The sequence below is a fragment of the Desmodus rotundus genome, chromosome 6, assembly GCF_022682495.2.
Source record: "Desmodus rotundus isolate HL8 chromosome 6, HLdesRot8A.1, whole genome shotgun sequence".
Taxonomy (NCBI): Eukaryota; Metazoa; Chordata; class Mammalia; order Chiroptera; family Phyllostomidae; genus Desmodus; species Desmodus rotundus.
This window is the reverse complement of record NC_071392.1, coordinates 45272427-45295884: the sequence shown is the minus strand read 5'-3', so window position 1 is coordinate 45295884 and position 23458 is coordinate 45272427. Positions and strand designations below refer to the sequence as shown.

General features: G+C 36.9%; 1 protein-coding gene across 1 annotated transcript in view; it reads left to right on the top strand.

Annotated features, from left to right (window-relative positions):
* The window catches only part of RELN (reelin), a 581497-nt gene that overhangs the window by 350990 nt on the left and 207049 nt on the right, over positions 1-23458 (top strand). Inside the window, exon 11 of the mRNA XM_024557430.3 lies at positions 6152-6297. Coding sequence (XP_024413198.2) covers positions 6152-6297 — 146 coding nt within the window. The remainder of the gene's footprint in view (positions 1-6151; positions 6298-23458) is intronic.

Below are 23458 nucleotides of genomic sequence, written 5' to 3'. Positions count from 1 at the left end.
ACATTTCCTAGAAATTAAATATGAAAAATGACAGAAATTCATTTTACCTCATGAAGGAAATCATTCTCCTCCTATTTTGGTCTTTTTAATAGTACGAAAGTCTATACCTTTAAAGACCATTGAACAGGGAAAGAGGAGATATGTATTTCCACACGGTAAATCTACATAGCATAGTGAAAGGCTTGGGAAACACAATGATAGGTAGGCTGTCAGTCAGTGAATTTCCAGTCACTCAATCTCACATCTCACTTGAATCCAGAAATTCATATACCAATATACGAGTTTAGTTCCAGTGAGATAGTGGCTAATTTATGGCTCTGCCAACAATGCTGTTTTAATTAATTTTATTTATCTTATTTCTCTTTTCTCTGCTCCTCATATCTCATCTGTTTGCATTGCCTAGATTTTAATTAAAAAAAAAAAAACCTCTCCTCTCTAAGGAGGAATCTGAAGTGGCAAAAATAATCACTTAAAGTATTACAGTCATTAAAAAATTGGCTGTGGTGGAAGCCATGCATTTTCAATTTTCCTACAAATGATGTTTTAGCTTCCTTTTAAAGTGCACTTTGTATTTGAATTGTCTGCCACCAGCCAGCTTGGCTATCAAAAACGGTCTTCCAGCTGGGTGGGCTGAGTGACAACTCCTTAATGGAGGAAATGGATGGCGCTCTGCTCATGTGGAGGGGAAAGCATACCAGGCAGATTTCATTCCATCTGCCACCAGCTCTCTGCAACCTGGCATTGCCCAATGCCCAATATACTCACTTCAACAAAAAAGGATATTGTAGAAAAATAAATCGCAAGGCTACAGATGCTTGAAAGAATCATCAGGGCCATTAATACCCTAGGGAGATAATATTAAGAGGTGCCTTAGTGTTCATCTTTGATGAAAACCTAATTAAGCTATGGTGGAGGTGACTGCAAGTACTTTTACAAGTACAGAGGTGAAGTCATTAACATTTTCAGCAGAGTATAGGGAACAACCTTAGAAAAATGCTATCCTGAATCGCAGCCAAGGACTTGTTATATTGAGGAATTTGCACTGATGTTTCCTGTTGATGCTTTTCTGAATGGCAAATTCTTGTCACTTAGTTACACTGTGTTCTGCTTTTCAAGTAAAGGAAACCCACAAACAACAAACTAGGAAAATATTTTTGATTAACAAATAGAAACAAATAAAGACTATATTTGAGGGATTTTAATAATTGGGCAACTTCAGTACTTGTATGTCATTGATCAATGCTAGAATAATGCAACAAAGTAAAAATAATTATAATTAATGTACATTAGGAGGTCTAGAAATAGAAATATTTAGAGCCATCTATAGGATTTATACTTTCACTTTACCCAGTATAAATGCTAGTTACCTATTATATACTCACCACAAGTCCATCAAAAGCTATGACTCAGGAAGTCACGTGCTGTTTATAATAATTTTCTCAAGGAGACCGGTAGATAATTTTTACTGTACTCAAAATAAAATAGTCCTCAATTTCAAAATATTCTCACTTTTTTTCATAGCAAGAGCTCATTTAACTGTCTTTTGAAGTTGTTTAGATTTTGATTGTCATCGCCTGTAAATGACATGAGCATGCATAAATGCCGAACAAAAACATCTGGGTAGTAAAATTACCGAGAGCAATTTTCTGAAATTCTTTTCATACTTTCAATGCACATTTTGTTTGGATTTTCAACATAGTACACTGATGTTAGACAATGCATCAGTAAGAGAAGTGACAACAGACATGTTGCATTATTAAGTTTTCCTATCTTAGGAGAAAGTTTGGTAATCTGCCAAAATTTGAAGAGCTTTTAGATTTCTAATTGATGGTCTAGCTGCACAGAAAATGAATGAGTGTATGCAGTATGTTTACTGTATTGTAATGTGGAAAATATTCTTTTACATTTCACTAAAGGTTTTAAGTTGATCTGAAGAATTTTAATGACTATTCTAATGATAAACACAAATAAAAATAGATTTAAATAGCCTTCAATTTCTCTATTGCCTACTGCTAAGAGTTTGGAATATAATAGCTTATTTTTGGAAAAAAATGCACATATTCAGAAATAAAATAACAATTATAACACTTAGAAGTTTCAAAAAAACACTTCCACATATAATATTGTTTGTTCTTCTAACACCATCTCTAGGGAATAGATATCATTGGTCCCATTCTACAGCCTGGGAACAGACCTAGAGGAGTAAATGACTTGTACAAAATCATGTAGCCATTAAGCAGAAAAAAGTACTGGAACATGCCTTTTGATTCCAATCCCCAAACTCCTTGTGGATAGTGAGTGAGTTTTCATTCTTTGTTATCTTGATTGTTTTGGTTTTCTAGCATTTTGTTCTTTCCCAGTCTTTATCAGCTTGATTCATGTAAGTACTGAATTAATTGAGGTAGATTCTAGGAGAAAGTTCAAATAACCCCTACCTAACCAAGCAGGCCATGATTCCCATTCAGATGCAGAGAGGCAATATCAAGCAAGCTGAGACCTAGGGACTCCATCTCAATCCAAATGCATTCAGACGTAAATTCTTAGTTTGGGGAGATCTGGGAGACCAGCCATTTCTAAAACATTAAGCCCCCTGTGACCCACCCTCAAATAGAATTAATATGAATCTCTAACTTGCCTTGTAATGATTTTATGAACGAACCATCAGAATGAGAACCCTGAACTGTCCCCTACCCTTCACAAAATTCTTGAGTACAAGTGCTATATACAGTGAGCTTCTCAGTTGGCCCATTCCTGATCAGATGTCTTAGGAATTCACCAGTTTCACAGACTGTTCCCTATTTTGTAGTCCTAATATTACCCTGCTGCTTCACATTACCCTTATTTCAAACTTGAAAACATTGACTTTTACTTAGAATGGCTGAGACAGAAATCCTACCTGATCTCAGTGTGGTGGGGAGCAGAGCAAGCCCCCTGGGTGTAGGTTTTGTTCATCTCCACGTCCTGCTACCCAGATAATGACAGCCCTATCTTACTATGAGACAGAAAATGTTGAGCCACCTCCTCCTGAACTGTGGCTGTTTACTTTGGGCGTCACGACTTTGATAATGCGGCATTGCACAAAGACTGTGAAGAAGACGAGAATATTCAAAGAGCAATACTTCTCTCCCTTGACACCCAAAGGACGTTGGGTCTAGATGAGGATGGATAATAAAGCTAACTATAAGTCTGCCCTTAAACTTGACAGGTAGTATTAAGATGTTTTCAGTGCAAAATGAACACTGGTATAAACCACTGCCCTGTTCATTTGAATGTAGATTTGGTATTGAGTATGGTTCTTTTACTACAGATTGGTAAAGAGCAGTTTCTTCCCTATAAAAATAATAAAACCACAAAAGTAAACCATTTATCCTTCGTGGAAACTTGCCAAAGACAGATCCTACTAATTTTTAGACACTGTTAGTATGAAAATTAGTTAATACTCAAAGTGAGTGTTAAATTTTTCCAGGTTGCTCTCTTCATACTTGGAATGGTAAATATTACTTGTGCTTCCTATGCTGGCGCTATTGCAGTTATAGTGACAAAAGTGTATATTTAATAGATAATTTTCAATAGGACAATTACAAATGTTTTATTCAACTACCAAATGTGTTTTGTAGCAGCAAAGTAACTAATATAAATATCATTTAAAATATAGTTTTAGTTTTCTGAATCATCAAGACATTTTAATTTTGTGAAGCAAGTATAACAATGTGCTATCCAGTTTTATAATGATTTGGTCTTTTACATAAAATTTCAATCTCAACTAAATTAAAATATGTATCAGATATGTTAATAATATTAATTTTGGAGGAGTAGTGAAACATAATTATGTATCACACAGTCTTAAAATACTACACAATTCTAAAGTAAATGGAATCAAAATTGAAATAATTAAATTGATGTTTAGCCAGAAATAACCAAGGTTTCATGTTAACTTAGTCATTATTTTTATTACACAAATATACCCTTCTAAATTATAATATAAGTTATACTGTGTTCACATGCATAAGTCTTTCATGTGTGCCATTTCCTGGGATACTGATAATGCATTGTTTGCATTGACATCAGAGTCCTTATATTTCTTCCAGACACAGGCCACAGTTGTTCAGGATTCCAGAATGTGAAGATAATTGTGAAATTTACAGCTCAGTGGATTTATTATTAAGAAAGTTATCTGTATTATTCTACTTAGCATTTATTATCTTTAAAGGATGCACAGTAATAGAGGATACTTGCATTTTCATAACTTGACAGTTTCTATTTACTATTAAGTAAAATTGAATCCTAGTTTTGATCAAGGTGTATGGGTTAAAGAGTACATATAATGAGCTCAGTTTCACATCCATAAGTAACCTGTATTCATTGTGGTGTGAAGAAGTTTCTCAGGCAGATGATACATGCCACAAACTACAGTATATCTAAGATGATATAGGCCCACTTGATATGCTAACATATCTTAATGCTGCAAAATAGCATTAACATATTTTAATGCTAACATAGCTAACATCTTAATGCTGTGAAATGAGTCCCTGAAGATAATATACTTTGACCTGAATGTACAGGAATTTCTGAAAGCTTTATTTACTCTTTCATTGTAGTACTCCGATTCCTCCCCAATTAATTTTACCAGCTTAATTGTCATAAAGCATTTTCTTGCATACATCTTTCCTCCATTCTAGTATACAATGCCAAGGATATTGTAGAGATCTCTTAGACTACCATTTAAGATCCATTAGACTATAGACTATCAAGTCTACAGTCTAATTCTGAAAATCAAGCCTACTTATCACCTTTGTCATTTATTCATATTTGTCATCGAACTTGGATTTTTATTTTTTATTTTAAAGCCTGTTAAAGTCCTGCTCATTTATGGAAACTTCTCACCTAGATCAGCCCTGGACACAGTGACTTCTAGTCTCTCTCACTCATCAGCACTTACCATATGTTGCCTAGGATGGAGACCTATCTTTGATATATCTCAGCTAGACTGGGATTTTTTTTGAGGGCAAAGATTATATATTATTATACTTCGTTATAAACCCCTTCCTCCCAGTACCTTCCCTAATGCTTTCCACATAATGAGCTCTCCGTAAAGACTGACTATTTGAAAAGGCATAACTGTATTATTCATTCATTAATTTATTGAATTACTCGAAGAATATATTTGAATTCCTACTATATGGCAAGCACTGTGCCAGAACCTGGACTACAATGCAGAATAAAATGGACGTGGCCCCTGCCCTACAGAACTTACAGTCACTGGGCCTAACTGATATTTTCTGCCCAACTATTTCACTTCATATCTATTTCATTCTAAAAGTATGTATCTTAAAAGGATGTTTGATCTTTCATTTATTAGCATTTCTTTATAGATGACTTATAACCAAAAAATGACTAATGAAAACTTATCATATTTTTTTAAAGAACTCAGTTTACTCAGCTTCGCAGTTTGCTCTTGTCTTAGACTATCCACTTTAAGCTGAAAAATATATAGGTTAAAAATTATTACAAGAAATTTTAAAAAAATTTTTACAAAACTCGTTTTCCTTTGGAGAATAACAAAGCTTGTGATTTCTCAGCTCCTCATTGGGGATATCATGCACTTCTTAGGTATGGTCAGAAACTTTTACTCAAAAGGTAGCTGAGAATATATGATCATATCAGGGATTGCTTTGACCTTTTCTGTATTCCATGTTTTGATTAGCTGGCTATTCTACTCATATCCCATTTACAAGCTTTGTGAAAGGCTTGAATGACGATCTAGAAATATATGGAATATTGAAAAGGTCAGTGCAATTTAGCCCATAACTGCAGTATTGAAAATATATGACAAGTCATTATCTAATTCCTAAAACAAGGACTATGTTCAAGATGGGAAATTACTCTAATTAAAATATTCTTGTTTCATACTGAAGGCTGAGATGGCAAAGCTCAAATGGCCTCTTGACTTCTTTTTTATAATAACTTAATAAATTAGAAATTGTAATTGAATTAAGACAAAAAAAGAGGTAACAAGCTCTTTTGACTTGAGACTCCATCTTAGAAGGAATAATATAATGACTTTTCTAAAAATTCTAATTATACATGAGTAAGACAGCTACAGCTACAGAACCAATTCAACAGCCACCCCATGCTCTCTTTTTATCTACAGCATAGCTGTCAGTCAGATGGGAACTCCATTTATTTCCATGGAAATGAAGGCAGTGAGTTTAATTTTGCCACCACCCAGGATGTAGATCTTTCTACAGAGGATATTCAAGAGCAATGGTCAGAAGAATTTGAGAGCCAGCCTACAGGGTAAGTAATTGTTATCTCCCATGCTGTGTATAGCACTTACATTTATTCCACTGGACATATTTTAAATGCATATTGTTATATAGCAAAGCATAGATAAATCAATACTGATGATTCTTAGAATAGAAAAGCCAAAAGTGTTACACTTAACCTAAACATTCTTTATTAGTAATCAACCATTTTATGCATATTAAACATTTGTGATTGTAAATACCTTTTATCTTCAGTTCAATCACTTCTATCTCATTTTTGTTTATTCAGCTTTTACTGGGAGAAAGCTTTTTTTTTTCAAACTATATAGAATATGAAATCTTTTCACTACTATTACATTGAGACTTTCAGTTGTCTCCCTGGAATCTGAGATTTAGCTATCGATTATCTGATTTTCAGTGGAATGTGGTTCTGATCTTTAAAAGTTGTTTAGGGGATAAAATTTATCTTTGAGATTTTTTTTAAGGAAAGGGATTTTTTAAATTTTTTATGATTTATTTATTTATTTTAGAGAGGGGAAGGGAGGGAGAAAGAAAAGGAGAGGAACATCAATGTGTGGTTGTCTCTCACATGCCTCTCACATGTGGACCTGGTCCACAACCCAGGAATGTTCCCTGACTGGGAATCGAACCTGTGACCCTTTGGTTCGCAGGCCAGCACTCAATCTACTTAGCCACACTAGCCAGTGCCTATCTTTGAAATATTTTTAAAAGAGAAATATGGGACTGAGATTACAGTACAAGAGATCCGAAGCAATGAGAACGGTTTGGTGGTAGTATTTTCTGGCCGTTCTGAGCTGTGTGCTTTCTTCTGGGTCCTATGTCCCTAAGATATGTTCTATTAATCAAGTAGCACTTTCATAAGTTCAAATTAAAAATATTAATAGGTTCAGAAAATCAAAATTCATAGGGTAGTATAAGGGGGGAAAAATTCTAGAAATGTCTTGGTTCTTACTTGGTTTTCTTTTTGCAGTAAATACATGTACTCAGAACACCAGGTCCTATTGTTTACTATATGGTTTCTAATATTACAATGAGGATGAATGAAATAAAATTAAATATAATTTCATAATGAATATGAAATAGCAGTAATTTTACTGTTAATTGTGAGAAACTTTTCCATAACACATTTGAGATATAGGTATGTCTCTCTGATCACAACAAATTAAATCAAAACAGGATGGAACTTCTCTGCCCGAGTGGCAAGGTGAATATTGTTCTCTTGGGCTCCCCACTTCCTGGCATTGCCCAGGAAGTGCACTCGTATTCAGTAAGAGGGAGGTCTGACCTGCAGCCTGAGCTGCCACTGCTATTACCCCTTGCAGCCACATGGGGGTCTTTCTCTGCTAAAAGCTAGATTTCCGCTGTGGCTGACAGCTCTGCTCCTCCTTGCCCCAGGGATGTCTATCAGGTCCAGACTGTGGCACTGGCCACTATGGCTTCTGAAGGCAGGTGACACTTTGAGGGTCCCCACCCTCCCAGGGCCTACCATTGACCTCTCTGGGCCTAGCACCGATGCTCAGGCCCTTCAGTCCACAGTCTTTCTCTTAGGCTCCTATCACCCCTGAAGTACCCAGTATTTCTCCACATCTCCTTGGGGAACCAGCAACCGCTGTTTCTCTTTTTCACCTCAGGATCAACACAGGCATTAGGCTGCTTTTTTGGTAACCCTTACAATACACAGGGTTCATTCTACTCAACTCACAGATGAAAGGGCTTTGATGGGTCCAGAACTCTGACAACATACACAAGGTTTGTTCACCTATCTTCTGGAGATAAAGGATCCATCACTAGCAAATCAGTTCTTTCTTTCTGACCCCAATTCAAATACCCTTCTTGATTATGTAGCTTACCTATGAGAGGGTCCCACACTTTGAAATAGAAGAGATTTGTTGAGACCACCCCTTCATTTCTCCAAGCTCATATCATCCATGCAGTAGTGAAAAATCATCCTCTTCAGTGAGACCTGCATTTTTGGGGACTCAGATGATCTGCCCTCATCCTTCTGAGGCAGAGAGAGAAACACAGGTTTTTCACCTCCAGTAGTATCATTTCACATCAACCTATCTCTCTCTGTCTTTCTCTCTCTCTCTCTCACGTCCTCTCCCTCTCTCTCCAGGAAAACTTAGTCTTCAGTGCCATTTATTCTTTTTCTTTTGAGGACAGAGAAAATTTATTTTCACCTATTTCCTCTCCCAGAATGCCCTCTTCCTCTTTTTAAAAAAGAACAGAAGAAATCCTCTATGCTAGTAACAGCAGAGACAAACACACAAAACTCATTCCTGAATTAAGCTTAGAAAGCAGTTGAGTTGATAAAGAAGAAATTAAACATATTTTAGAAAATTAATGTACTAGTCCAGAAACAGCTGACTATATATCTATTTCAATTAACAGACTAGACATTTCATTTTCACAGAGCACTAATGATAGAAGATAATTTATGCTTAAACCAAATCATTCATCTTTCAACTCAAAACACACAAACAAGAAAAGAATTGAAAGTATTTGTGCCTAAAAAAGAAAGAGCTAAAATCAATGTGGACAGAGAGGAACATCAGAGCAAATGCCAGCCACTCCGTGACTCAGGTGGTTTCAGTTAGGCTCTTTGGCCATTTCTCTGGACTAAGGATGTTTCAGGGCTCAGTCACAGTGAAGAGGCTGATACTTTCAGGCTACGGCATTGTCAGCAGGTTTCTGTTCCAATAACATAGGGTAATGTGCTTGACAAAAACACCTGTGCCACTCTAATTGGTATACATTCATTATGCATTAATTAATTCATCTAAGTTCTAAAGGTAGTTTATTCTAGCAACCACACCTTGGTTTACTTACTGCTCTTCCCCTAGGATATCAGGCCACACCCCCCAGAATTACCTCACTTATGCTCCCATCTGTTGGCTCAGTTATTAAGCTAACATTATATTCTAAAGGTATAAAAGGATAATGATAGGACCCAGTATTTTCGGCAATTGGGGTGATGATAAAAATGCTGGTTTAGTCTGTAGTAGTATGTGTGTATATGTGTGTCCCCTCCCCACACCCACCCAGTCCCAAATGCTGCTTTATTGGAAAGAATGCTGTATAATAATTTTCTATCACAACTTCAGAAGGAAAATTCTGTCACAAAACCAAATCAATGTGAAGAACTTTTTCCTTCGGTAAAAGCTGACAAAGAAAAACACATTAGGAATCTCATACTGAAATTCTTGATGTGTTTTGTTTTCTCAACCAGGTTTACAGAATATTTGTCTCACTCTTCTCCTTGGCCATCACCACCCACACAGATAATTTATCATTATAGGCTAAAACAGAAAACAGATGATATTCATGAGTGACCAATGGAATTGATTGAATTCTATAGCTTCGAGGTCAGTTTTTAAAAACAATTTAACTATGTTTTCCTCTCATAAGAAATGTGAGAGAGAAAATAGAATATGCAGTCCTCTCTAATAATATTTTCAAAACATTTCATTTGAATAGCAAGAAAAAAGAAAGCCAGTAAGACATTATGACATTTTTTTAAACCCACCTTTTCAAATATCCTTGTTTTCCTACCATTGAATCAGAGTATTTTGCCTTTCATGTCATAACACTGTCCCAAATCAAATATTGATAGGTTTAGTCTTCTGAAGTGGGATTTTAAAGCCTTTCTTCTTTTTCCTAAAGAAGCCACATCTGTTACTTCTGCAAGAGAGAAACTTTAATAGATACACTGCTAATTTATGTGACTCTGAATTTTGGCTTAACCTTACAAACACATCATTTAATTAACAACTACTGTATCTCACACCTAGCTGAGGTTGTCTTTAGGTGGGAGGGGGCTTTGTAGGAAAATGCATTGCAATTAGCTTCCAGCCAAGATGGCGGCATAGGTAGATAGATGGTGGCTGGTGAAACAGGCAGTACCCCATTTGTGTGCGGATTAACTGGGAGGAACACTTGTGTGTGGATTAATTGGGAGCAAGACAAACCGCGCAACCCAGGATTCCAGCACGGAAATAAAGCCTCAAAACCTCTGACTGAAAAAACCTGTGAGGGTTGAGGGGATGGGAGAAACTCCCAGCCTCACAGGAGTGTTCATTGGAGAGACCCACAGGGTCCTAGAATGTACACAAACCCACCCACATGGGAATCAGCACCAGAAGGGCCCAGTTTGTTTGTGGGTAGCAGGCAAAGTGACTGAAAGCCAGCCAAGAGCCAAGCAAGCAGCCTTGTTCCCTCTCTTTCCCCTCCCCCACATACAGTGCCACAATACAGCAATCTGGGTTGCCCCACCTTGGCGAATACCTAAGCCCCCACCCCTTACAATGTGCCAGGTGCACCAAGACAAAGAAATATGGCCCAAATGAAAGAACAGATCAAAATTCCAAAAATACAAAAAAGCAATGAAGAGATAGTCAACTTATCAGATGTAGAGTTCAAAACACTGGTAATCAGGATGCTCATTGAAATGGTTGAATATGGTTGCAAAATAGAGGAAAAAATGAAGGCTATGCAAACTGAAATAAAGCAAAATACACAGGGAACCAACAGTGAAGTGAAGGAAACAGGGACTCAAATCAATGATTTGGAGCAAAAGGAAGAAATAAACATTCAGGCAGAACACAATGAGGAAACAAGAATTCCAAAAGATAAGGAGAGGCTTAGGAACCTCTGAGACAACTTTAAATGTTCCAACATCCGAATCATAGAGGTGCCAGAAAGAGAAGAGGAAGACAAAGAAATTGAAAACTTTTTTGAAAAAATAATGAAGGAGAACTTCCTCAATCTGTCAAAGGAAAAAGACTTCCAGGAAGTCCAGGAAGCTCAGAGAGTTCTAAAGAAGTTGACCCCAGGAAGCACACACCAAGGCACATCATAATTACATTACCTAAAATTAAAGATAAGGAGAGAATCTTAAAAGCAGCCAGAGAAAAGGAGACACTTACCTACAAAGGAGTTCTCATTACACTATCAGCTGATTTCTCAAAAGAAACCTTGCAGGCAAGAAGGGGCTGGAAAGAAGTATTCAAAGTCATGAAAGGCAAGGACCTACATCCAAGATTACTCTATCCTTGAAAGCTATCATTTAGAATGGGAGGGCAGATAAAGCGCTTCCCAGATAAGGTCAAGTTAAAGGAGTTCATCATCACCAAGCCCTTATCATATGAAATGTTAAAGGTACTTATCTAAGAAAAAGAAGATAAAAACTATGAACAGTAAAATGACAACACATTAACAACTCTCAACAACCAAACCTAAAAAAAAAAAAAAAAAGAAAACAAGCAACTAGAACAGGAACAGAATCGCAGAAATGGAGATCACAGGGAGGGTTATCAGTGGGGAAGGGGGTGGGTAATGAGGGAAAAGGTACAGGGAGTGAGTAGCATAAATGGTAGGTAGAAAATAGGCAGGGGGAGGTTAACAATAGTATAGGAAATGTGGAAGCTAAAGAACTTATATCAACAACCCATGGACATGAACTAAGGGGGTGAAGGATGATGCAGGTGGGAGATGGTATGCAGGGCAGAGGGGAATATGGGACAACTTCAATAGCCTAATCAATAAAATATATTTAGAAAAATAAAATAAAGAAAAATGCATTGCTGTAATATGGAATTTTTATAGTCATTCAGTTCCAATGGAAACATTATATGTTTTTACTATTCAGATTCCTTTTTAAAATATCTTTTTTATTGCTGTCACCAGAGTATTCATGTTAAAGAACAACTCCACAGGTGCAATGGATATTAGAGTTTTTGAATAAAGACAGCGTGTTCCAGTCTTCCCCACCTGCCCCAATGCTTAGAAATTACAGAAAATGAGCAAATTAATTTGTAACAACTCTATAAAGCAAGAAAGTGTTGCCAAATTGGATCAGAAATTAAGGGTTACACAAAAAAGAAATACAGAAGAGTAAGGAATTTGATGGAAGGAGGAATCTGTAGCCCAAAACGCATTGAATAAGACACAGAAAACATGTCCCGGTGCTGCTCCAGATCAGCGATGCTGGACGCAGAACAGGATGGCACCCTGAGGTGCTGCTGTAGGCCCTGCCAAGTAGATGGGCCCTCCCTACACCCACCTCCCAGCAGAGGTCTGTCCCCAGGAACAAGCAGTGAATGTGGACACTTGGAAAGGAGAAGCAGGGCAATGCTAGGAAACTGGAAACCTCAAAGGGATGAGGAGCCACCGAGGTCGTCCACAGCCAAGGGCTCATCTTACCCCACCCCCATCGGTAGCCATTTATGTACCCAAACAGAGAGAATAGTAGAAACAAATTTTAAAAAATGATCTAGAATCATCAAATCTGAGTAAAATGAACTCCATAATAAACATCAAACTAAAAAACTGAGAGCTGAGGAAATGGAAGTAACAGACTTAACAAATGGAGACTTTATGAGGAGGATAATTAATATCCTCAGAGGAATCAGAGAGCATACAGTGTTTATGAAGTTAAAACAGATTTTGTAATGAAATAAAAAATATGTGAGAAAACAAACTTGAAGAATTTTCTCCCCCTAAGTATCAGTATAGGCATAAGTGAAGAACAAATTAACGAGCTGGACATTTGAGTCTTGATATATTTCCAAAACTAAGGTCATTAGATGTAAGAAAGAGATATAAATGATGGGTGGGTGAATTAAACATTAAAATAATAGGACTTTTAACATTAGAAATAATAAGACTTCCAGAAGGAAAGGTCAGAGGGAATATATTGAATGAAATACTCAAAGAATATTTATTATTAAAGAAAAGTTCCTGAAATTTACAAAAGAAGAAGAAAGAAAAGACCTCTGAATCAAAACATTTAGCAAAACGAGTGGAGAAATTCCCAGTCCTCGAGCATCTGGGAGAAACTAACAGAGGAAATTCTGAAAGCTTCTACTTGAAATTCATTGTACTTTCCTTTGTAGCACTAAGCATAAGTTTTAAAAAATGAAGTAGTTATTTTAATTTCTGAAAGGAATTATTTGGAACATAAAATTCTCTGGAAAAATGTCTTTCTTTCCATGGAAAATAAAAGCCTTTTCAGAGGTGCAAGGTTCAGAAAGTTTACCCTGTGGGAGAATTGCTAGAAGATGTGTGTATGCCTGGAAGTTTAACCCAAGAGGAAGATGGGAGAGTCAAACAAAGAGTAATGACCAAGTAAAAAATTAAGTTTGTAGTTCAGTCTAAATAAACATTTGCGGGTGGGGGGGGGTTGTTTGTTTTTGTGAATTGAATTTATTGGGGAGACATTGGTTCCATACAGGCTTCAAGTGTATAACTCAACAAAATATCATGTGCACACTGCATCGTGTGCCCATTGCCCCAAGCAAAGATTTTCCATCCCCCCCACCACAGCTTCTCCCCCTTTGCCCACCTCCACCCACCCTTCACCCCCTCACTCCAGCTGTCACCACACTGCTCTCTGTGTCTGTGTGCTATGTGTGAGTGTTTTTTTGGTTAATCCCTTCACCTTCTTGTTAGTAAAAAATTTTAATAAAAATTTGGAATTAAGCCCAGTTGAGAGGTACAAAGAGAAGTTGACAAAAAGAGAGGGAGAATAAGGAAATAAAATACTGCCAAAGTTCTTAACTTGCCTGGAGTGAGGACAGACATCTTGGTTAATTTGTAATGTTAATACAAAACTGTAAATGTAAATATGTATGTTAAAAAATCAGGTAAGTCAACACAGGTTATAGAACTTCAAAAACATTAGGTTAACTCAGAACAGAGGACTTAGTCCAGCAAATTTCAGGAAAGTGAAACAAAGTGAATAAATAACACAGTGAATAGGAAGCAGAACAATTTGGCAGGAATCAGTGTAAACATATCAGTAATGATACATTTGTGTGACTTGTATTCATTTACTAAATGAGATTCTCACAGTAAGTTTTTTTTAAATCAGCTGTATATACTCCACTTATGAGAGACCCAAACTAAAATAACACAAGAAGTTGAAAGTCAAAGAAGAGAAACTAATATACTAAGCAAATTCAATAAAAGAAGCAAGGAGGCATATTAAAATCAGATATTTAAATCAGATTAAATAAAATGTATCCCATATAAAGGGGCATTCTATGCAACAATATATTATAGCACTTTGCACAACACATGGCACATAATAAGCTAGCAAAAAAAAAAAAACTTAAACATTAGTTGTTATTCCAACTCTAATTACTATCAGTAATGGGACATGACCAGAAAAGTGCTCAAGAAACTTTGCTCATTTTCTAATGAGATATAAAAGAAACACAAACAAAATTAAATGGGCCAATGAAATCCCTAAATGTCATTAAGGAAAAAAAGACAATTATGCTAGTTAAAATGATAAGTGGGTATCTATTAAAACCATGAAAGTGCTAAACTGGATCAGAGTAAACTTGTTGCAAGCTGTTAAAAGACACATACTACTTCTTACTTGTTCTGTTTTGCTTTTGACCTGGGTTCTAACATTGCTTTATTTTTTTACTTTTCCTTTTTTATTATGTATCTTTTTATTCTTGTTTATTCTATTACAGTTGTCTCAATTTTCCCCCTTTGCCTTCCTCTGTCTAGTCCCAACCCCCATCACCGCTCCCACAGTCCATCCCCACACTGTTGTCCATGCCCATGGGTCATTCATACATGTTCTCTGACTAATCCCTGCCCCTTCCTTCCACCAATCTTTCCCACTCCCTTTCCTCTGGCAGCTGTCAGTCTGTCCCTGTTTCCATGTCTCTGGTTCTGTTTGACTCATTAGTTTATTGTGTTCATTAGATTGCTCATGTAAGTGAGATCTTAAGGTATTTTTCTTTCGCCAACTGGGTTATTTCACTTAGCATAACAGTCTTCAGTTCCATCCACACTGTCACAAAGAGTAGGAATTCCATCTTCTTTATTGCTGGATAGTATTCCACTGTGTAAAAGTACTGCAGTTTTTTAATCTGTTCATCTACTGATGGACATTTAGGCTGTTTCCAACACTTGGCTATTGTAAATTGTGCTGCTGTGACCATAGGGGTGCATAAATTCTTTTGAATTGGTGTTTCAGGATTCTGAGGGTATAGTCCCAGCAGTGGAACTACTGGGTCAAAAGGCAGTTCCATTTTTAATTTTTTGAGGAAATTCCATACTGTTTTCCACAGTGGCTGCACCAGTCTACATTCCCATGAACAGTGCACTAGGGTTCCCTTTTCTCCTCATCCTCACCAGTACTCATTGTTGATTTATGAATGATAGCCATTCCAACAGGTATGAGGTGATATCTCATTGTGGTTTTAATTTGCATCTCTCTGATGGCTAGTGATGTTGAGCATTTTTTCATATGCCTATGAGCCCTCTGTATGTCCCCCTTGGAGAAGTGTCTGTTCAAGTCCTTTTCCCATTTTTTAATTGGATTGTTTGTCTTCCTGGTGTTGAGTCATATGAGTTCTTTATATATTCTGTAGATTAAACCCTTATCTGATGTATCATTGGCAAATATGTCCTCCTATATGGTTATTTCCCTTTTCATTTTGCTTATGGTTTCTTTAGCCATGCAAAAGCTTTTAATTTGATGTAGTCCCATTTGTTTAGGGTTTTTTTTCCCCTCTATTCCCCTTGTCCTAGGAGATATAGTGACAAAAATATTGCTACATGGGGTATCCTAAATTTCACTGCCTATGTTCTCCTCTAGGACTTTTATGGTGTGATGACTTATGTTCAAGTTTTTTATCCAGTTTGAGTTTATTCTGGTATATGGTATAAGTTGGTGGTCTAGTTTCATTTTTCTTTCATGTGCTAGTTCAGTTCTCCAACACCATTTATTGAAGAGGCTATATTTACTCCATTGTATGCCTGTGCCCCATTTGTCAAATATTAATTGACCATAGAGACATGGGTTCATTTCTGGGCTCTCTGTTTGGTTCCATTGATCTATGAACCTGTTCTTATGCCAGTACCAGAATGTTTTTATTACAGTGGCCTTGTAGTATCATTTGTTATCAGGTATTGTGAGCCCTCTAACTTTGACCTTCTTTCTCATGATTGCTGTGGCTTTTCATGGTCTTTTTTGGTTCCATATAAATTTTTGAAGTATTTGTTCTAAATCTGTGAAATATGCCATTGGTTAATGATTAACATCATTTTAATATGAATTGCATTGAATCCATAAATTGCTTTGGATAGTATGGACACTTTAATGACGTTATTCTTCCAGTGCATGAACAGGGTATATGCTTCTATTTATTTGTATCTTCCTCAATTTCTTTCTTCACTGTTCTATAGTTATCCAAGCACAGGTCTTTTACCTTGTTGACTAAATTTATTGCTAGGTACTTTATTTTTTTGTTGCAGTTGTAAATAGGATTTTTTCTTATTTTTCTCTCTCTGATAGTTCATCTTTGTTATACAAAAATGCCATTAATTTCTGAATAATTTACTTTGTATCCTGCTACTTTGTGGAATTCACTTATCAGGTCGAGTAGTTTTTTGGTGGAGTTAATAGGGTTTTCTATGTATACTATCATGTCATCTTCAAATAATTACAGTTTTACTTCCTCCTTTTGAATCTGGATGCCTTTTATTTCTTCATCTTGTCTGATCACTGGGGCTAGGACCTCTGGTACTATGTTGAGTAAGATTGATGAAAGCAGGCACCTTTGTCCTATTCCTGATCTTAAGGGAAATGCTTTTAGATTTTGCCCATCGAGTATGATGTTGTCAGTAAGTTTTTCATATATGACCTTTATTGTATTGAAGTATGCTTTCTCTGCTCCCACTTTGCTGATTCTTTTTATCATAAATGGGTGCTGGATTTTTTCAAATATCTTTTCTGCATCCACTGATAAAATCATGTGACTTTTGTCTTTCATTTTGTTTATGTGATGTATCACATTTATTGATTCTCAAATATTGTACCATCCTTGCATCTATGGAATAAATCCCATTTGTTCATGGTGTATGATGTTTTTTATGTGTTGTTGGATCCAGTTGGCAAGTTTTTTGTTGAGGATTTTAGCATTTGTTCATCAGAGATATTGTCCTGTAATTTTATTTCTTTAATGTATCACTCTGATGTGTGAGTCTGCTATAAGCCAGTGTCAGATGATGTCCACATCTGGCCCTTGGCTGTCTTTTCAAATCTGCAGGCGATCCACTGTTTGTGGCTGATTCCTCCGGGTGTGGCTGCTCCCAGGGTGGGCCAAGCTGCTCTGAAAAGCTAGCATTTATCAGCACTGGAGCCAGGGGTGTGTCAGCAAATGTCCCAAGTCACCACAGGATCCACCTCTGCCTGTCTCTGCCTGCTGGCTTGCTGTCAATCTTAGACTAGTTACAGACCTAACTATTTCTGAGAGAGCTTTTGGTGGAAACAGGGAGCTGATTTCTGGATCTCCCACAGCAGGTGCCTTTCAGACTTCAGGCAAGATGGTGTGTGTGTTCCCCTTCTTCTGAGCCACTAGTTTGAGTCTGTCTGGGATATTTCCCTGTACTTGGTAGGGCAGGGCCCCTAGTAGGTAGGCTTCCAGATCACAGATTTTGGGTCTTCCGCATGCCAGAAGAGTGTTTCTGTGGCATTCCCATGAGGGGAAAGCACCAGTCTGTTTCCCAGGATAGTGTATGGATTGGCTGCACCTTCCGCCAGTCTCCGATGACCCTGAGCCTGTGCTGTCTCCTCAGCACAGGTTAGAATGTAGGGTGGAAGAAAAAAAAGAAAGAAAAGAACAAACAAAACTTTTTAAAATACCAAAAAAAAGTTGCTGACAGGATTTCAGAGGTTGTGGCAAGGGGATTTCCGGGGAGTGTGGGGAGCAATTTCCCACACAGTAAGGTAATTAATTTTCCCCTGGGAAGAACTAAGTCTTCTCAAGAAAAATGGCTGCTGTGGAGCTCAGGTATATTGGGGCCCCCAAATCCCACAGCTGCTCCACCAAGACTCTCCCCAGTGCCTCCCACTCCAGACTCGCCTCACACAGCTCCAGTCCACACCACCCTCCCCTTGCTAGGGTCCAAGGTGGGTAGCCACAAACACAAAGCCTATGATTTGCCCCTTTGAGGAAAAGGAAAAAAGGAATTTAAAAAAGAGGTAGTGCATTTTTCTCCAGCATTTTTCGTCTCTCTGCAGAGCAGAGAGTACCCATGGTCAGAATCCTTGATCTTCTGATCTGGATGTTCTAGGGATGTCCCTTGTGTGGATTTTGTGGACCCCCCTATTATATTTGAGTCCTGATTTTTGTTCATCCATTCATTGATGGGAACTTTTCCCGGTCTGGCTAAGGGGCTCAACCCCTACCAGGACCACCTCTGCCTTGAATTGGCTTCTAGGTGTGGCTGGAATCCCATCAGGGCACATACAGGAGGCCACCTATTGATGCTTCTCTTTTTTAAATTTTTTTATTGTTGTTCAATCACAGTTGTCCCCATTTTTCCTCCATTGCTCTCCCCTGCCCTGCCCACCCCCCCTCGATGCTTCTATCTTACACCAATGCTTCCCCCCCTCTCTCTCAAATCCATAGATTATATCCTGTATACATCATCTTCTTTTAAGTCTCATATCTTCTTGATAGGGTGGGGGAAGGAAGGAAGTGTCCAGCAGCAAAATTGTAAGACTAGTTGGTGGCAGGGCCCTCATGTCACTCCCTCCAGTGAGTCTCAATCTTGGGCTCCCGCTGCTGCTCTTCCACCGTGGTCTCTGCAGCCAGTGCCACCCCAGCCACCTTTCTCTTCCCCCAGTGCTCGCAGCTCCTCAGCCAAACCACAGCCTCCTCATTCATATTCTGCCTCATTCACAACTCCCGCAGCTCCCATGTCCTGAAAGGTAATAGCCCCCTCCCTGGCTTGTACCGCAGCCCACAGACCCTGGCTCCCAGTGGCCATCAGGGTGCAAGGCCCTGCCCAGGGCAGAGGGCACAGAGACAAGTTTAGGCACCAAGGTGTGGCCACTGTGGTGGCTTTTTCCCTAGGAGGATATTGTAATTTCCTCAAATTGGCTCCTGCTCCAAATCTGCATAGCCAGATACACTAGGCTGGGCAGCAGCGGCAGCCACTCCACCAGAAGAGCCCAAGCCACCTGCCCCTGCGTGCCCTTGCAGGCAGGCAGACACATACATACTCACACACACACCCACACACTCCGTGCTCACACTCACTCACTCCTGCCCTCACTCACACTCAAGTGGACTTTTGAATTGATTGCTCTGTAGTTTAGCTGCAAGACCAATCCAGGACTGGGAGCAAGTGGACAGAACTTCCAGCTACCCTGCAGCCATCTTGGAACCCCTCTTTAACATTGCTTTCTATTTAAGCAAATTATTTTTATCTTTAAAAAATATAAAGTGTTTGTTTTCAAATTTAAAAAAAGTTCTATATGATTAGTTAGATGTGCTAAAATTATTCTGGAACTCCTTCATATGAATTCTAAACCCTTTTTTAATTTGCAGCACATTTACACAACATGTTTGCCCTTGGCGCTGCCATTCTTGAATTGGTTAGTGGCCCCTTTCCCCTCTACAAACCAGCTGTCCAAATGAGCATCCAAAATATAGCCACTGGCTCCCTATCTGGGAGGACCTTCTTTACTGAAGTCATATGGAAAAGGAGGATGAAATCTGAATTCTTCTTAAATGATTTGATTCCTGACATCCTAGGACAACATCAGCCAGTGATAGGATTTTTCTGTTGAAAATATCAGAGTAGGTTGCTGGCACCAAAATGTCCATATGCCCACTTCTTCAATATGTCTTTGTTTTCCATATTCCTTCCTTGGTTGTTCACCTGATCAACACAGGCCACAAGACAATCCTGAATATGCAAGAGTTTATGTGAAGAACAAAACTCTGATGTCTTAGGAAGAATAGCTTGGGGTTGTCTGTACTCTAAAACATATCCAGGAGCATTAGGAAACTGAAAATTTAATTCCTCCGGCCCACAAAGTAGGCTAAATAATTCAATTATCTATTACTATATTTTGAAATTCAATAATAGAATAATGAAAACTATAGCTTGTCATGTATATAATAAAATATTATATGGCCTGTTACAAGGTGTTAATAATAACCTGGAAAATGTGTGCATTATTAATGTAAGTGAAAAAGGGCACAACACAAAAACATTTGTACAGTATTATTACAACTCTCTAGAAATATATGTGTAAAAGTATAAGAAGCAAATATACTAAAATATTATTTGTTTTTGTCTCTGGAATAGTGTGATTATGGGCGATGTTTTTCTTCTGGTCTTTTTATTTCCCAATTTTTCAATATTGAGAATATTGTTATCATAATAAAAAACAAATAGAATTTCTTTCTTTAAACTTCAAAAAGCCCTGTCTGGGTGTCTCAGTTGGTTGGAGTGTCATCCCATACACCAAAAGTTTGTAGGTTCAATTCCCAGTCAGGACATATACCTAGGTTGGGGGTTCGATCTCCAATCATCATGAGTGTGGGAGGTAACAGATGAATGTGATGTTTCTGTCTCACATTGGTGTTTCTTCCTCTCTCTCTCTCTCTCTCTCTCTCTCTCTCTCTCTCTCTCTCTCTCCAATCAGTTTTTTAAAGACATATCCTTGGGTGACAATTAAAAAATAATAATAATAAACAGAGGAGTGTTAAGAATAGTATAGGAAATGGAGAAGCCAAATAACTTATATGTATGACCCATGGACATGAACTAAGGGGGGGAATTAATGGAGGGAATGGGGGTATCCAGGGAAAGAAGGAAAAGGGGAAAACAAGTAGGACAATCATACTACCATAATCAATAAAATATACTTAATCAAATAATAATAAATAAACTTCAAAAAATATTTCTAATTGTACTTTTTTAGAATGACTTATGCAAGTGTCTTTTCTCAGGCCATAGCCATCACTTCTATGAAGTCTTTCCCTAAATAAAAAATAAAAATAAAAAGCTAGTAGTGGCAAATACTTTCCACATGTGAAAGAATACCTAGAATTTTAACGCACCAGCAAGACATAGAAAAGATGCCAGAGGAGAAACATGATTTATCCTAGGACCAAATGTCCTTTCTCATCTTTGGCCTTGCTGACTCTTTTCAAATGGTCAGAGAGAGTAATCTCTGAACTGCTAACTTATTTCCAATTCCCTCCAACTCCCGGTCTAATAGTCCCATTCTACTACCATCTACACTCTATTAAGATAACTGCTTTATAAATTTTCTCTGAAGAGGCTCTTTCAAGAAATATATTTAAAAATAACTAAACTAAAATTATGGAAAAAATTTTAGCACAGACAATGGTTTCCTCAGGTCAACCATAACTTAGTGTCTGATAGGTGATTTAATAAAGAGACCAAAATGCAAATATTAGTTATATATTTTAAAGACATTGCTTGCAAAGTGGGACAAAATGTCTTTCTTAAAATTGAATGCTCTCTAATAAAATTAAGAAAAAAGTAATATAAAATGATTTTATATTGTATTCCTTGTTCTAGAGAGATTGTACCAAAGAATCTTACATATAACCATTGAAAATTAAAACTGCATATAGACCAAAGAAAGTAGCTCCATTATAGCCTTTTCAATGTAAGTTGATTATTTTATTAAAAATAGGCTTTAAGTTTAGAACTCTTTAGAACAGTTTGAGCATCTTCTTCTTATTTTCTATAAATTACTCCCTCTGTCCTACCCAGAATTATGTTACCCCTGATTAGAATACTTTTTACAAAATCCTTATAAAGCTAAAGAGGGATTTTATTTAAGCTTATAATTCAGGGTAAGTAAATTGAAAATAGATTGCCAGTCTAAATTAACATTGTATTAAATGGGTCTTATTTTTAATAGGCATGTTTATTTTTATTAAAGCAAAACCCACTTTGACAGGCAGTTAACAGGGGCTCAGGTAGATTGGGACCAAAATCTCAATACAGCAGACCCACAGATAGATAAAATGCAAGCTTTCAGCTAAGTATCTCTTTGCTTAAAGATATTTAAGGAAAAACACCTTACATACTGTACTGCAACTTTGTCCAGGGTTGTTTCTCTGCTCATTCTAGTATGAAAAATATACACTTATTATATCTTAGAAATTCATCTTAATTTCTACTTTCATTTATAATATTTTTTGAAAATAGCACTACAGTTTATAGAGAGGGAGAAAAGGAAACTAACGTTGATTGATAGTATAATGTCCCAAGCAATACATTATTTTCTGTCAACATTCTCCGGAGTAGGTCATATTTCTGTCTTATTGGTAAGAAAGCTGAATGCTGTTTACCATTCTAAAACCAATATTTTTATTAATGTTAATCCAAAGAGAGCGTAAGAAACATGTGTAATAAAAACCCTAAAATAAAATTAAGTGAACTACAGTAGAACCAAATGAAGAACATCACTTTTTGTAATGCAATCAGTACATTCAGGGAAGCTTTCAAACAGAGCTCATCCTTTACCTTCCCCTAAGCTGTCCTGATAGAGGGAAAACCTGTAAATGTAATGGATGTGGAGAAGCCTTCAGTCAATGTACACACCTGGCTAGACATCACAGGACTCATACTGGTGATGAACCTCATGAATATAAATTAATGAGGAAGGGTTTTTACCTCTAGTACATCCCTTATTAAATATCAGAAAATTCATCCCAAATAGGGACCTTATGGAAATAATGAATTTACTTAATCTCAGAGAATTCATAGTAGATTAAAAATCTATGAATTTGGCAAATGCAGGATCTTATAGCCAGGCTTTCTTCTATATTTTAGTTCAAACCTAAGGTTGCCAATTGGTTTAATATATTCTGGAATTTATAATAAAACAGTTTTTCATAGGTAATGGAAAATGTTCCATTACCTTCACAACTTTTTATGCCGATAATGGTAAGAAATAATCTGATTAAATATAAAACCTTTATTGCCTATGTTAACATTCTTAGTATTTTCATCAAACTATAATGAGATCATTTAGGTTTTCATTCTGAATTATGATACATATAAATTAAATGCCTTTTAAAATTCTTTTTACTTGAATATTATTTTATTATTTCAAAGCAAATGTTTAAAATAAAAATCAAAATCCCTATGCGAATCTCATTTCCTACTGTTAAAGCGTTCGTGTATATATATCAATTTTATATATATATCAACCCCTATTAATAGACAAAGAACATTGTAATAAAATATTTTGCATAGTTGTTAAAGTATTTCTGAAAGATAAATTTCTAAAAGGAAATTTGAAGAGTCAGATGTGTATGCATACATATACATATATATGCATATATGTAATCTTTATTTTGGTA